This window comes from Calypte anna, chromosome 1 (assembly GCF_003957555.1).
Source record: "Calypte anna isolate BGI_N300 chromosome 1, bCalAnn1_v1.p, whole genome shotgun sequence".
In the NCBI taxonomy this organism is placed as follows: domain Eukaryota; kingdom Metazoa; phylum Chordata; class Aves; order Apodiformes; family Trochilidae; genus Calypte; species Calypte anna.
The window spans coordinates 54,822,145-54,839,531 of NC_044244.1; the positions used below are offsets into that span (position 1 = coordinate 54,822,145).

The window sequence follows — 17,387 nt, forward strand, 5'->3', positions numbered from 1 at the left end:
ATGAACAGAAGGAAACCACTGGCATGAGAAAACTGCCGAGTCCATGACTTTAGGGTTTTGACACAATTTTTTGCTGCAGTCTGCAATATTCCTCTGATCCAAAGCTTTCATTTAAAAATAGTTTCTGTCGTTTCCCTCAGTTGGGAAATTGTCGTGATAGGACCAATCTTGCAGCCTGGCATGCTCATAATTTCCAAGAGAAGCTGTGCGTGCAGAAAGCCTGCAGCATCAGGCCGACAGGAGAAACAGATGTGCCTCTGATATGATTCCCCAGTTCTGCACAAAATTATCTGTAGGCAGCCACAAGCAGCAGGAAAGTTTGGGACTTCCTTCACTCAGCCCACCCTGTCACAGCAGATTTGCACTGCGAGGCTCAGCAGAGGCCAATTTCACTGCTAGCAACCTTGCTGACAGAGAAACTGAATTCTTCTCTTTTTTTCCAAAAAGCAAAAGCAAAAAAAAAAAATGTGTAGAAGTGCTAGCTGCAACTTTAACAACAATAGCAAAAGCAAAGAAAAAGGAGTTGCACTAAATTCAGCCTTTTCAGACCCAAGTCACTATGGCACTTAAGCATATGGGTAAAGTTAAGCACATGACTTATTTCAGTGGATTGAGACAGCAGTCACCAGAGAACGTCTCTGACTTCTGTACTGAATGATGAATAAAAATCAGGATGCAGTTCAGGCCCAGATTCGGGTAGCAGCATCACTTTTTATCCCCATTCCTCCTGAAGTGCTGGGGCGATGAAACCTCAATGACACATCCAGCCCCAGAGGAAGCTGCACAGTGAGTAAGGAGGGGAAGCAGCAGCAGGAATGACGTAGGCAGATGCAAGGCTGGAGGAACTCGAGCCTCATGGAAATCAGTGGCAAAGCTTCTATCTGTTTCAATATGACCAGGAGTTAAGCCTTTTATTTTCTATTTTCCTCAACTGCTTCTTGGAAAAAACAAACCAATTCATCCTATTAAAGCTGAATTTATACTTTTTATGTTTAAGTTTCATTTCATTACATTATAGCAAAAATTTGATCTTGCTTAGATCTTGCTTTCCCCTCTGCTATATTATCTCTGGTTACATTTCAAATGATTTCTATATTAACAATTATTATCACATTCTTCTATCACAGAGACAACTCAAGGCTTAAATAATCAATACCTTTAAAGCACTAAGCTTCACAGAGCACAGTAAGTAAGCATAAAAAGCTGCATTGTGATCCTGCACTGAAGGCAGGACAGGAATCACTGCTCCCTCTTTCACTCCACAGTGTCACTTCAGACAAGCCACTGTACACCCTGGTGCCCTTTCTGCTCCTCCAGCTGCATCCAGTCACAGTGCAAATCCTTCAGGGCAGGGACTGTGCCTCAGCATATCTGTGCATCAGGATCAGTGCCAAGAAGGGAGGAAGGAGCTGAGGCTCACGCAGGCACTGTGTGGTAGGACTTTATGCAGACCCTGTAAAACCCAGAGTAGTACAACATCTGGTTCAAGATGCATGTGTGTTGCTTCAAATCCCTACCAAGTTTTGCTGCTTCTGTTCTTTCCTTGCTAAATAGGCTTTTGCTTCTCCACTTTTTTCTGAAGAATATACCAAGAGCAGAAATTCTCTTTAATCCTGGCAAGGGCACTCTAAAACTCATGGACTTGAAACCAGCTTTGTGATGGGACTCACTGGTCTGATCTACAGCAGTCAGCTCAAGTCTCACTGAGGGAGGCCAACCTGTATTTGTCCTCCTTGCCAGCTATAAAAGCCACAGTATAACTGATCACCAAGGAAAACCTTGAATTTGCAGCCAAGTATAAAGATGGAAGCCTCCTTAACAACTTTGTGTTAACCATCCCTGCTCTTCAGGGTCATAATCAACTACAGCAACACTCTGCAAGGGTACCTGCTCACATCACTGCTGACTCTTCTGCTTCTTTTTTGGCCCTTAGAATGTCTCAGCTATATCAACTGAGTGCATATTGAAGGCAAATACATTCCAGAGTGCATAAATTACAAAAAAAAAAAAAGTAATAAATAAAAATCCCAGAATTTGAGACCCCAGGGATATGGCTCCCAAGGGCTGTTCAATCATGACACAAGGGACTCAGTGGGGATCCCTGCACTGATTCTCACCCCTTACCACCGCCTGCAACCCAACTGAGGAACAGACTGGGGAGCCAATCTGCCTGACAAGAGACCTTGCCAATTTTATTTTATTTTTAATTTAAACCAAATAAACATTTCCACAATTTATGCACAGCAAGCCAAGTGAGCCAAAGCACAAACTGCTCTGCTAGAAGAGCCAGGGAGAGGAAGACATCACATCATCCAGGGTAGGCACACACACAACAAAAAGAAAAAGAACAGTGAAGTTGGGGGATATTTTATAATACTTTTATTGCTAAAGCTGAGAAGGCAGAACTAGAGGGCAGGCTCTTAAAGGGCAAAAAAGGTAGGGACAAGCCTCAGAGTGGCCTTGCAGCCCTGAGTCTGGACAGGGAAAAGCTCCAGCAACCCAGCTCAGCACAGGAGCTTGTCAGCCCAGGAGAAACACCGTGCCTGGCACATCAGCTGGCAAAGGACCTGCACAAGCATCACCACAGCATGTGGAGAGATGCTGCTGTGACTGCCAGCATTTCATCCTTTCCACAACTAACACAGGTCTTGCCCATCACTCCTGCTGTCAGTTCAGCACAGTTTATGAATGCAAGGTCCACGTATGTTTGATTTGAAGGCTGAACATATTACATAATGCGCGTGTTGTGACACGGGCCTGGTTTCAGGCAATACTGAGTATTTAAGGAACAGTTTCACTGACTTTGAGCTGAAGATGTGATGTGACAGGGAAAGTTAAGCTGCTCCAGTGTGTGCAGTGGGTGGTATACTCAACAACACAGAGCACACAACTGGGACTGCTCAGAGCTTTCTCCATGTCCACCATGTCCAGTGAAGCAATTTTTACTGTGTTTGGCTTTGGTAAAAGTTATTATCACTGCCCTTACTATTTTAGAGCTCCAAGTAAACAAAAAAAAACAAAAAAAACCCACACTGTTTCCAATATTGTAACACAGGAGGAGGAAAAGGAGAAGCAAAAAAACCAACCAAACAACCAAAAATGAAGAATGAGGAAACAGCAGATACCCAGTGCCTGCTTCTGAGAAACTTTCTGAGATGCTCTATGGTTTTATGGTTCTGTCATAATGGACCTGCTCTTGCAGACATGCCTGCCTAGGAGCAGGGCTGCTTCCACAGACTAAAACATCTGATGGGGTGTGTGCTTGCAGAAACACAACCTAGGAGGTGAATGATGCAAGACCAATCCTTACATGGCAATTCCCTGTGACACCTACCTCAAGTTTTCTTCCAAAAACATGTCCTAAAACTGTGTGAACAAAATCACAATTATAGTTTTGCACAGTGATAACAAGCCACACAATTGTCTGATCTGTGTCTTTCCTTCCAAGCCCTGAGGGAGAGAGAATGGATCTCTGTTTCCACTGCAGACCTCTTCTCACCTGACACCCCACAGGGCACTTTGCAAAGTGGCAGCAGGACATGTTTCTAGCATGAAAGTGTCCTGCAGGCAGCACCCATCAGTGTAATAATACTGGTCTGATTATCCCTTCCAGCTGGCCAAGATTCCAGTGCATGTTGCCTGCTCTCAGGAATCATGCCCTGCAGTGGAGGCATTGCTGGTTTGCTATGCTAGCTGGAAGAATATCTTCTCCTGCAAAGTGGGGCCAGAGCCATAGACTGGAGTTTGTCCTTCCGAGCCTTTAACATCCTCCTGTGCCCATCCAGACAATGAAAAGGAGTAGCATCAATCAGGGAGCTACACTCCAGATGGCAACTTCATGTCAGGGCCAATAGTTTCCAGACTTTGTCCCCCTAAAGCATGTGAACCAGGAGCAAAACTCGCTCTCTTGACCCTTATTCATTTTACACCTCTGTACAGAAGTCTTGTATCTATGATTTTGCTCATGACCACCTATGGAGAGATTGTATTGAAAAGATTAATTATAACCTGATAATAAAGCATGGTCTGTTCAGACTGCTAACTGGTGGTCATGGCCATCCTGCATCCTCCTCATACAGCACCTAAGTCTCCCTTTATGCTTCCCTGTTGCCTCTGGTTTCTGCACTGAAGTGATGCATTGCTACACTTCACCCTGCCATATGCCTGTAAGTGCAGGAATATGGGTGAATATGAGCAGTTGAACTGTGCCTCCTGTACCAGGGCAGATCATCTCCATCCATCAGCTCAGTCAGCTGCCTGAGCCATCCGTAAGCTCTTTATTTCAGCTGTGCAGTTCCTCCATATTTGCTCTGCCTCCAGTGTTGCATCAATCTCCATGTTTCAAAAGAGAGCTGAGCAAAAATTGCTCAAGCTAAATCTTCCCTCGAATGACTTACTGGAAGTTTTTCTACTGTTGACTCAAGATGACCCATCTATGCCAGGAAAGGAGAGTACAGAGTACACAGAGTATCCCACAGAGCAGGGATAAGTGCACACTAGAAAGTGTTTAGTATGTATTTCACTGTGCACACTCTCTTAGCACAAAGTATCATCAAACATAAAGCTATGCTATTCTTAGCACACAGTATATTTCAGATTCAAGAGCCAGCTGCCTGGGGCTCTGGGTGTACTTGGGGTGCCATCATGCACACACAGTCACTGGAGCTTCTCATGTGCAACAGATTCACCATCAAGCTCATCTTGCAGAAACCTCCCACATCTGCTTGTCCATGCCTTGTACCCATGTGAATTTGCTCCCCCAGGCAACATTTTCTTCTCTGCCATTTTTCTGTCCCACAAAAGAGCAAAGGAAGGAGCTGTGGTCCCAAACTCTGAAATCGGTGCCAAGAGACAGGACCAGGATACAAGCAGCCCATTTCCTGACAGTGGCTTCCCTGTGGCCTCCCACAGATCATTTAACCTTTTATCTCCACTTATTCACCATCACAAGAAGCTTCTATTTATATCACAGAGCAAGTGTTTGTGTGCGATTTAGTGCTTGCAAAGCCTTTGAAGACAGAAAATTTAGGGATTACATATACCCCATATAAAAGCCACAATAATAATTAAAACTTCTCAAGTTCACATACCTATTATAATCACAGAATCATAGAACCATCCCTGTTGGAAGGGACCTCTGAGATCATCAAGTCCTTGATCCACTACTGCCGTCGTTACCAGACCATGGCACTGAGTGCCACAATCAGTCTCTCCTTAAAAACCTCCAGGGAAGGAGAATCCACCACCTTCCTGGGCAGCCCATTCCAATGCCTGATCACCCTCTCTGTAAAGAATTTGTTCCTAAATAATAACACTGCTAACTTCAAAATCTCCAATCCAATGTGGCAAGCAAGATGTTTGTGTTTGATTTCCTTTAAACCCCATCACCTCCAAAGAAAACAAGTTTTGTCTCTGATGAGTTATTCATCTACTGACCTACCGCAGAGCCTTCCTCCAGTGTACTGCTACTGCCTTATGGACCACTGTTCCTGGATTTTATTTGGTCTGACATAGACCCATGTCCTCAAACTCTGAATTTAAGAGTCCCCCGTGGCTCAGCAGGCCAGCTGAAAAGTGCTCATTCTGGCCTGCCTGCCTGCCTGTAGTCTTCACAGCACGGACAGGGATGGCTGCAAATCGAAGGAAAGGAAAGGAAAATGCTGTTTTAACCCCAAGCATGCAGTGATGAACAGAAGTTTAGGGTGAATAGAAGTCTGCAACTCAAGGGTGATGTACATGGGGGAGTCCTGAGAGTCCTGAGCCAGAACACTCGTGTACTGGGGAAAAGTGGTGAAAGGATGGAGCTCCAGCATCCTCCACCAACCAATTTTATGCCTTTTGCCTCTAAGCACCAAACCTGAGTGGGTTTAAACATGAGGTAGAATCCCTGGAGGAACAAAACCACCTGCACAGGGACAGAACCCAGCTTGCCCCTCAGGAAGGTGAAAGGGGCTGAGTCTCACCCATGGGAGAAGCCAGGGAGCCCCAAGGGAGCACTGACAGCAGATGGGGAACCAGGCAAGAGATAGCTGCCTCTGTTAGGCCCCTGTAATGCAAGACACATCCATCCCCCTGGTCAGAAAGGCAGTGAAAGGGAAAATAAAGACTTAACAGGATGTAGATGGGTATTTTCAAATTATCCCACCTCCTGCTTCATTTCTACTGATAAATAAATATATTGCTTTATTGTTTATGATGGTGGGTGTCTCTGGGGGAACAAAAAACAGAACAAAACACCAAACCCAAAAAATCAACAGGGAGTCATTTGGGGCTATTAAGAGACCCATAGCCCCATAGTTATGCATAGATGCAGAGACTGAATGAAGGCTCAGGTCCATCACTCAGGGGGGCTGCAAGAGGAATGGAAGAGCAGCTGAGGAAGCTGGCAAACAGATAGCATCTAATTAAGGCAAGAACCTACCTAGCATTTAAGCACCACATTAATGTCTTCTGCTCTCTGCTGGCGTGCAGAGGGGCACCTCAACAATTTCTCTTTGTACCTTTTACACACAGAACAGATGATATCTGGATGGATCACAGCGAGAAGGCAGTGAGGAGAAACCACAAACAAGAGACTCAAAAAGCAATGGGAGAGTAAGGATGTAGGGGTTTTGTGCAGTAACTCAACAAAGGGCTCAAAACCTAGGAAAAGTATGACCATATCTGGCGAGTGCCTGCACAGGCTGCCAGTCTACAGCCAAACTTTATGATGAAGGGAGCACTACCATCTGAATTGCAGGTTTGGCTAGTACACAGTTTTGGCTGTGCTGCGTGGACCAAACACTTCACTGGAAATAAGCTTTGGCCTTTCTCTAATATGTGACAAAAAGGGCTTTTCTTCTAGCAGTAACTAAGCAAAGCACTTACAACAACCCACCCCATTTAGATGCCACCCTTCCAGCAAGCATCTTTACCCTGGCATTTGCTGCTAAGCCTAGGTTTAACCTCTTATTTTCAGAACATGAATCAATTTGTACCACTCCTGCAGTGCTCTTCTTTGGTTGGTTGCAGAGAAATTGAGACTAGATGAAAAGACAAAGGAGGGGATGCTGACTTTCATCATCTCCTCAGCTGGAGCTTCGAGGAGAAATGAAAAACAGTATTGGTATATGAAATCACATTCCTACTTACACTTGAGCAGTAACCCTTCCTTTGTCCCTAAAAGTGTGCCAAGATCTACTGGGAGGCTGTTATTTTGGAAATATATACATTCAGCACTGTGGAAGCAAAAAGAAAATTATGGGGAAGGGTTGTTTTTCCAATGGCAAAAAGGAAAACCTTGCTGAGACTTGAGTAGTGACGTGGAGGAAATGTGGGCCTGAGCATCACATCTGGGAGATACTCTTAAGTTAAATACTGTTCCAAGGCTAAAAAGCTCTCAGATCAGTAATGTTAGCTCACATCTGTATCATCAGATTACCCTAGTTTAAAATGAAAATACCTATTTATTCTGGTTAACAAAATAATAATACCACCATCACCCATCACCATGGTTTGTACAACTGTGTGGCAAACTTCTCATCCAGGAAAGCCACAGAGGACTGGCCAACCTTGGACTTAATATAAGCCCCAGTTTTCTTCTCTGACATGAAGACAAAATTTGGATAACACCTTAAGCAACACTTTATCACTCTGTGTGGCTCAGGAGATATAACCCTTCTGCAGTCCTATGCATGTGCCTCAGCATGGGGTGGTTGTCCCAGCCTGGTTGTACACTAACACCTCATGGTCTTCACCCAAAAGCAGCAAGGGAGGAAGATTTTTTGGTGCCAGGACTGGTGCCCAGCAGACCCTAAGGCTCTGCTTTCCCTTCTCACCACCTACATGCACAAGCAAGAGAGAAGGTGCTTCTTCATCCAACAACACACCAGCAGCTTCAAGTTGAGAGCTTCATCCCTTCTGCATCTGGTCTCCAAGCAATCAGTGGTACTTTTGGGTGGGTGATGTATAGGTGTGTTGGAATGTTATGCAGTTAAATATAAATGTTTGTGGATTGTAAACATGCATATAAAGAAGTTGGGAAAAACAATCAAAGGTAAAAATATGGGATATCTCACCAGGCAAAAATCTCCCCAATACTCCTCACTTTTTCCATTCAATCTACTTATTTTTTGTCATCTGAAGGGGAAGGAACTAAAAGAGAAGATCCAGAAATCTAGAAGAATACCCAAAACTTTTTGAAAAAAATGCAAACAGATCTATTCCCCTTCTCCAGGTGTGCTCTGGTTTGGATATACAGGCAACTTGAGGAAAAACTGAGAAAAAAATTTGTATTAAAAAAAAGTCTCATTAAATATTTTCTTTAAGATTAAACAGTCACATACTGTCAGGCTACTATTTAAAATCCCATTATTTTTGCTGTGCTTCAGTTCTTCCCAATGTTCTCCATATAATAAGCATTTCAAATGAAATTACATTATTTTAAAACACACTGTAGTAGGCAATTACAATTCCTGAATACTAAATGCCAATATAACATAGACTAGATTTATTGTTGTTCCTTAACTTTGTGCCATAGTCATTATGTTTTAATGAATAAGGTTTCACATTAATTTTTCAAGCCTTTTCCTTGGAATCACACATTACTGCTGTAATTGCGGTGCGGAATTAGCTCCCGATTTGCATTCCCCTCCCAAGACCTGGAGATCAAACCTTCCTTTGATTTATTTTTTTTTTTCCCTAAGTCAGCAACATCAACTCTTCTTCCTCTTTTGGGGAGAGCACCCCAGGGCCAGCAGAGCCTCCTTGCCCTGCTGCTGTCACGCAGGGCAGGGCCATCCCTGTGACACCCAGTGCCTGCTGCCTGCTACACCCAGGAGATGAGTGGAAAAGCACCAGGCAAGCAGGTTTGGGGCAGAGCAAAGCCCTGTTGCACCTGTCTGGACATCAAAACCCCTCAATGACAGCCTCAGTCACCCTCCTTCTCTGTAACATTCACAGGGTGTTGCCTCCCCTCTATGGCTCTGCACAACATCCCACATTTCTACAATTTTCTCTCACCTCTGTCACTCGCACCCCAGGGAGATGCAGCTCACCTCACTGGCCTTTTCAAAAACATTGACAGCATATATGAAAAAATGAAAGGAGCAGAGAACTGAGTGCCACCACGTGTGAGAGCAAGGTGAAGGTTCCATGAGAAGTGAGGCTTTTCACCTTCTGAATCTATTTTCCACCTGGGGACAGACTGTGTGAAAAAGCTAAAACGATTTGAGGTGTATTACAGAAGCTGGGCAGGAAACAGGCCCTGTTTGCCAGCTGTTGTCTTCCAGGGGACAGATTCAATTTCCCAGTCTCAAAAGCCTCCAGCAGCTTGCCAGCCAGCTCGCTGTGTGTGAGGATGCTGCACAGAACTGAGAGCAGGGGAAGCCTTCTCTCAGCACAGAATCATAGAATGGTTTGGGTTGAAAGGGACCTTAAAGATCATCTGGTTCCAAATTGCCTGCATGTCAGAGACACCTTCCACTAAACCAGGCTGCTCCAAGCCCCATCCAACCTGGCCTTGAACACTTCCAGGGAGGGGGCAGCCACAACTTCCTCGGGCAACCTGTTCAAGTGTCTCAACACCATCAAATTAAGGAATTTCTTCCTAGTATCTAACCTAAATCTCCCCTTTTCATGTTTTAAAACATTACACAGGTGTTTGTCAATTCTACTTATTCTACGTACTTTAATACTAAGACTTTAATAATTAAATGTCAATAAACTATAGGAAATCTCATACAATTAGAATGGCTTTCTTTATTTTCCCTTTTTTCTTTCTTTTTGTATTCCTCCGAGATAAAATTTAATTGCATTAGCACAAAATCCTTCTTAGCACTTTTCTTTTTGTGCTCTTTTGAAAAGAACAGAAATTAAGCCCTGGCTCCTGGGATATCTCAAGCCAATGGGATGTTGTGGACGCATGCTCAGGGACTGCCTCCTCTGTTGGTCCACCAGGCCAAGATTCTGTCCTTGTCGACTCATTCCTGGCTGCAATCTCCTCCTCTTCCTCCTCTCAAGTGCTCTCCTTTTAATTCCTTCCTATCCAGAGAGTCTCCATCATCACTTTTGTTCATCCCCACAAGAGCAGGGGACTTTTATGCACCTAATCTTTCTATCATATCCCACTTTCTCCATGCCAGAGCTTGCTGTATTTTCTTTCCTCTCCACAACACCACTTCTAAAGTTATCCAATCCCCCTCACACTATCAGGGCAACAATAAACCCTCCTTCACCTCCTTCCTCCCCACCAACACACTCTGATCTCCAGGTGTTCCTCCCTGGCTTCTCCCTGCTGCTCAGCATTTCTTCCTCCACATTGTGGGTTCCCCAACCTCCCTCCACAGAACAGGCTTTGCTGTAACCTCCAGCTCACAGCCAAAAGACAGATACACGAGCCCTGATCAAAGGGAAAACCCCCTTGTAATCTCCACCCCTCTGCTTGCCTTCCATTTCATGATTTGCCCCCCAGATTCACAGTTGTTTGTTTTTTTTGCCCACTGATGTGCTGCACTCCACAGCAACGATTCCAACCCAGATGAGCATCAAAGCCTTGCAAACTTTGCCAACCACCACTCCTCCCACTGCTTCTTCCCTGACATGCATCTGCTTGCAATGGCTGGGGAGGTGCACTCCATGGTTGTCCAGAGGGCTTTCTGGAGAGCTACCAAGATGCTGAAGGTGCCAACCTCTCTGACAGCTGCATCTAACACCCACTGATGCACTCTCTTCTACCAGCTGGCCACCCTGATGAGTGTTTTGCCTGTGTTTGCAGTCAACAGACATACAGAATGCAAACCCTATCAACCAATGATCATCATATAGATCATCAGCGATCTATTTCTGGAAATGGAATTCTAAGAGGGGGAGTGGGAGTAATTAAGGAGCCTGGCTCTTGGGGTTGCATACAGAGGTTCAAAAAAATCCAGATTGAAAACTGAAAAAGCCCTGAAATACCCACAGATTACTTATTTATGAAAACACAACCATATGTCCTTTAAGACAAGGAGCTGTATTTAGTGTATTTATGCATAATTTAGTTGGCACACAGAAGGTAGCATTGTACATTTCGGGCTCATGAAACAAATAAGCATACATGACTTCATTTGACTAACACCTAACATCTGATTCCAAAGACAGGGCAACTCTTCAGGCTAAGGCATGTAAGTGCCCTTGACTGGTTGATGTTTCACCAGAGCAGAGAATAATTAACAAGCTGGAAAGAGAAATTCATATTGTGGATCATAGACCAACATCCATGGTGTATCCACAGGGCTCATAAACTGAGCCCTAATGGTATGATGGAGCTACAGGAGACTCTCCATGCTACAGGAAACACCAGGAAAATTAAAATTATACACCTGTACATTTCTATTCAGTGACAAGAACAATGTTAAGCTGGGCAGACTGTACCTTTGTATATTGGAGTTTTTCCAATTTCTCCTCAAAATTTCGTAACAGACCACAAGAAAAAAAATACTTGACAGTACTTCTAACAAACCTCAGGAAAAAAACCCAAAACCAACCTGCATCCTTTTTGATCTGAATGTTTCTGCTTTCCCACCCATAGCTTCATATCTCTAAATAAAGCTTAATTATATGATTGAAAGGCTTCTGTCTTAATCATAATAATAATTAAAAAATAAATTAAAAATATATTCCTGGTAACTTTATCTCCATGTCACATGAGAATCCACATGGCATTTGCCTCCTATAATTTGTATCTGCTGAAACCAAAGTTTCTTGACAGATATCATAGATTCTCACATTTCTCAAAGGGCTTTGATTAACAGCAAATAATTTTTTTCCATGCACAAATTCCTCTGGCGCAGGTTTCATCTGTAGTTCTTTCCTCTGCTGGAACTGCAGAAGGGTAGCAGGGGAAGGACTCTGTAAAATGAGCTGTTTTAAATTTGTGACAATATTTCCTTCAGCCAATGAAACTTTCAGCTTTTTGCCTGCCTGTCACAAAATAGGCATCCCAGTGCAATGGGACAGGATGCCAATACAACAGACATTTGCAAGTCTGGCCAAGCTGTGAGGCACTCTCAAATGCAGCATAAGAAAGATGAAATAAAGTATCTTTCACGTCTAAAAATGTGAGTACTGTATGAAAACAAGACACAGGCATTGCTGTGAGATTGAACGTGACTTCTTCTCCCCTATGGTCTTTAAACTGGCCATGGAACATAACCATGGATAGGTCTGACTCAGCATTTCCATCAACTTCACATGTGCCCCCTCCTTGTCTTTCCTCTGCACTGCTGGGCAATGCAAGCATCTTGATTTTATCAGGTATTATCAACATTATTATTATTTAACCAAACGTTATCAACAGCCTTGTACTTACTGAGTTCAGCAATGCTCCCCACACGTGTAGCAAGTAAAGACTGCTCAATGGTCCTTAGCTCTGACTGGCTGAACATCTGCACTTCCCCGGGCTTGTTGGACCTTTGCTGATCTTTGTGAAGGTTCAAGCTGTCTGGCAGGCAGAGAACACCTACAATGGATAAAAAGAAAGGAGAAATCCAATGTAACTTCAGCCAGTACGGATGACTTTGCTGTCTCCCCCCCCCCCCAATCACATCATTTTGGGGACATTCCAAGGCAAAACCTGTGTGTGCAGAGCTCACTCAATCAGCATCTATACCTCAGTGGCACTGATGACTCAAGCTCTCAGAAGTGATCCTTATCAGCTCTTCTAAATATCCTCAAGTCATTTACAATGACACCTAGAGATTTCTCATAGAAAATCCTAGAGAATTGCCCAAGGAGGAGGTCAAGAGGGTTCCAAATAAGCCTCCTAGAAACTACTTCAAACCCATAAAAAGCTATTAGAAAATGGCATCTCAGCGATAGAATTTTTAAAGATTGGCTTTAAAATGATATATGAAACAGACATTACAGGATTCTCCTGTAAGGGGAATTCCACTGACAATTGACAAAATAACAAACAGTGTCAAGATGCTCAAAGTGTCACTGATGGGCTTAGTGAATTTCCTTTGTAAATACAACTCCTGGCAGTTGAGCTGCTTGGACTTCAAAAGCCCATTATGCAGAAGTTCCTACAGCTGTGAATTTTTGTGGGGGAGGCCATATGTAAAGCTACTGACATAAAACAATTTACATACACATTCATTCGGGCACAAAAGTCACTTTCTGCCATGACATCTAAACCCTCAGGCACAGATAGAAGACACACATTCATTAATCAAAATCACTGTCAGGCTAAAAAATGGAACAAAACAAATGCTGCATTATCATCCTTGGGTAACGGATGGATGGATGGAAGTCCAGCTTGGGCAGCAAGTCCTCCTCCTTCCTGGGGTCTACAAACAGCCAGCTACGGTCATGTTCTCCACATCATGACCTTCCCAGTCCTGCTGGGACACACAGGGGGCAGCAGTAGAATTGTACCTGATATATGATTATTAAATTTCAGCTTATCTATGTATAATATGCAAGAATTACCCTTGAAAAGCAGACAGAGTAGGAAATGTATTTTTTCCATTAACTATTACTATTCCTTCTACTATCCCTTCGTTTTAAGCAGAGGGGAGAGGTTCTGCCCTTATGGGCCAAGCAGGCTTTACAAAATACATTAAGGAAGAGGTACATATTTGGTGCTTTTCTTTAGAGGGAAGAACTTGTTTAGTTTCACAGGTCAACAAATATATGTCATCTAACTACAGATCAATAATACCACCAACAGGTGCAACATTGGAGGTCCTGGGCAGAATGGCCACATTAATACCTATTTACTTAAGTTATAAAACAGCCTCACCAACATCAAAGCACTGGAGCATCGCAAGGCAACATAACTTGCCTGAGAGGGATGCTTTTCAGACACCTTGTTAAGTCTACCAAATTCTTTGGATTCTCTCCTCACACTCATCTCCCCCCTGCTTCAAGCTTAGTCTTAAAATTGTATTAGTAGCATGGATTTAACACCACTCATCCTGGCAGGACAGAGACAACAGGTTTCATGAACACGTTTAAAACAAAAAGGGACATACTCTGGGAACACCAGGACCAAAGGGCTTGTCCACCTTGGTTGGAAGACAGCAACCTAAACCAGGATCACCCTCCACATGCAATAGCAACACCAGAACAAACTCCTTAATAGCCTTTTTGGATGCTGGAGATAGAGGAGTTGGAGCAGGCTTAACCCCAGCCCTGGCTCCAGTTCTGGGGCTGCAACAACCATGAGCAGGTGTAGAAGACCAGGAGAGAGGAACATGACTCGCAAGGAAGCCTCCTGGAGAGAAAGAGCAGGACATCTGACACAACAACAGGAAAGAAAGAATTAAAGGTAATGGATCAAAAGCATCAGCAGCTTATCAAACAAGCTCTCCAAATTCTCTTGCCATCACTTAGTGGCTGACTTGCATAAATACTTGGCACATCAGCATTTGTATTCTGGGGATGTACAGAGCTCAAGAGGTACAACACCTGGATTTAAAGTGCAGACTTGCCTGCATATTTTAATAAGTATGCTCTCTTGAAAATATTTCTCATCTATTTAGATAATTCTTTATAATTTTAATGGATAGAAATTAAGGCAAAATTAGAAGAGTCTTCCCTGCAGAAAACAGATGTGTAACTGATATAAATACTCAGACATTTCTAAAGCCAGGAAATAGAGCACAAACAGCTTTATGGCATCTTAGAAGAAATAATATCCAACAAAAAAATCTTTCTGAGTGAAAACAAACTTCAAGTGTGGAAAATAGACTGTTTTAAGACACCTTGACAAATAAGATTCAAATGGTTTAAAATCCTGTGCAAGACATATTTCTCCAAGTCATTAAAGCAGTGGGATATAGACATTTTATACTCTACTTCATCTATGACTTTGTTGCCACAGCCAGGACTTTTCCTTACAAACAGCCCTGATGATTAATTACTCTGGTCTCCAGTGAGGGGAGTATATTCTTAGGTACTTGGATGAAAAGTGCAAATGAAATGCAAAATGCCCCATTATTTAAAACTTAGCAAATTATAGGATACATCACGCCAAAGGCTTTCACTTGGGCTGGAGATTACTGAAGACATGCAATAGCCAAACATCTGATACTTATATGCCAGCTTCAAAACTATAATTGACCACAGCGGGGGATCAGTGGGGTGATGGAAGATTTGTTTGTAACACTTATAATTTTGCTGGATCAGATATTTTTTTCACTGTGCTGAAGAAAGGGGATTCTATGGCTTGGCCAAGCAACACTGCCAATTTTCTAGCTTCAACTGTTTTCCTCAAAACCGATCATAAAAGTGTATCAAATGCTTTCTATAAGCAAAACCTGTTCTCTTTTTATCAGTGTTTGATGTGAAGCTCAAACTTCCTGACTTATAAATAGCAACATTTAACTAGCCACCACCAGCTTTCTTTGGTTTGGCTACAGTTCAACTTCCTTATTTTTAATTCTCTGCTGATTGGTATTATCCGTTTGCTTTTTCAGCCATGGCTTCAGCCATCCTGTGTTGTACTTGACAAACAGGTGAGGGTCTCAAATTTCCAACGGCCTGAAAAACAGGATTTTTAAAGTTTTTTTTTCCTTTGCTCCTCCTGCTTTTCTGGCTGTCTCTTACCTGTCATTCCACCCCAAAGTGCAGCATCTTCAGAATGATGGGCACTGTTCAGTGCCCTTTCTTTCCGCACGGTTACTCGACCCTGTGTGCTTCTTTGCCCATTATTTTATCTCTCTTCTTCCCTTTGATTCACTGGGGTGGAAATTAATCAGTCAATTGTTGCCTGATAAGTATTGGGCCAGACTCACCAGGTACAGCCCTGGCTCCTCTGTGTCACCCAGCAATGTACCACAGCTGTATGCTGCATTTCTGGCTGCTGTGAACCACCAGAGCAAGGCACCAGAGAGAACCAAAGTGCTCATATGCATCTGGGTTTTGTCACCCTTTCAGTTTGTCATCCTTTTTTTCCCTCATTTGTACGCTTCCTGGGGTCTGTCTAGGACTTGCCTGGAGAGGGACATCTTGGAAATGGCCCACACCCAGTTTACTCTCTGAGTTTTCACTTTGCCCTTAGCCTCAGCCTGCCTTGCAGTCTGTAGGCAAAAGACTGAAGAGAAACACAAAGAAAACATTTTAAAATCAGCACAATGACCAAAAAAAAAACCCAAAGGAAACCAAACCATACCAAAACACCAACCCAAAAGCCAGGGACAAGCTCCTAATGCTACCCCTCCCAAATCTCTAGAGAAAAAACAACATCATAGGAAAAATTCGATGCACAATTAATATACTCCACATTTTTCCTGTCCTCTGGGCTCAGCTGAAAAACAAGCCACAGCTCAGTTCCCAAGGACTTAAAAATCTCAAACCAAAAAATTACTGCACAAAATGACAAAGTCAAGTCTAAATTTAAAATAAATTTAAATTGTTATTTTAAATCTTCATGCAAACTCACTGACCTGAGTACCCAGGTACTCAGAGAGGTAGCTGGGTAATACCATTCCAGTTTGGCCATATACATTCCCACCTCTTGGGTTTGGTTGATGTACCCCCTTCCGTTGCCAGGAAAAATTTTGCCACTTGTAGATACATTCCTGCATACTAATTTTAGAGCTTGCCACAGAGCTGCCTATGCTGTCCTTGCAGACAGCAAGACAGAAGAAGAGTTCATACATCACCCAAACATCCCAACTCAGTGCCCAGCACCATTCTCAGCAGAACCTGTCCCTGCTCCCTGGCCCCCTCCCCCAGCAAAACAGCCTGAAGGACCTGTTGGCCAAAAGCAAGTCCAACATCAGATGCAGCAGCATCTGTGTGACCTCTTTGGCTTTCAGGGCAGGAGAAATGTGGGATTTGTAGCCCAAATCTCACCTAAAAACAGAAGAATCACCAAAAAACCCTAAGCCCCCTCCACTGTTCCTCTATTTAGACAGAATCTGCACTTATTTATACACCAGCCTTTGAAAAACATTTGATTCCTGAAGTGCTGATACCTACAGTGCCCATCATACTCCAGAGTCATCAGTCAGACTTCACTTTCTCTCAGACAAAGGCTGCTGTTGGCTTTCCATGTACCACCTATTGCTCTTGGCACCACACAGCTATTTGAATCATGCAAAGGCAGATCAAAGGGCAAAACAGCAAAAAATAAGACAAGCAGTCTTTTGTATGGCACCATGAATGAATACACAATGTGGGAAGCAATAAAACAGCAAGTCTGTTTACTTGGAATGGGCAGTTCAGTTTCGGGCAAGGCTGTGTTGCACCCTTAAACATCTGATAGTTTGGCCCTAGATCACCATTGCCACCTAAAGCAGCATTTTCAACAGCTGAGTGCATTCCAGAAAAAAAATAGAAGATAAAGAACCTAAACTTGCAGTTCCAGTTGCTGGAGCTTTCAAGTAACTACTGCAACCTTTCTCTTCACACCCATTATA

The 17,387-nt window shown here is 43.3% G+C and overlaps 1 protein-coding gene across 1 annotated transcript in view; it reads right to left on the reverse strand.

Annotated features, from left to right (window-relative positions):
• Window positions 1–17,387, reverse strand: part of BTBD11 (BTB domain containing 11) — a 180,280-nt gene that overhangs the window by 63,997 nt on the left and 98,896 nt on the right. The window contains 1 exon segment of the mRNA XM_030453252.1: window positions 12,329–12,478. Within this exon segment, the coding sequence (XP_030309112.1) occupies window positions 12,329–12,478 (150 nt within the window).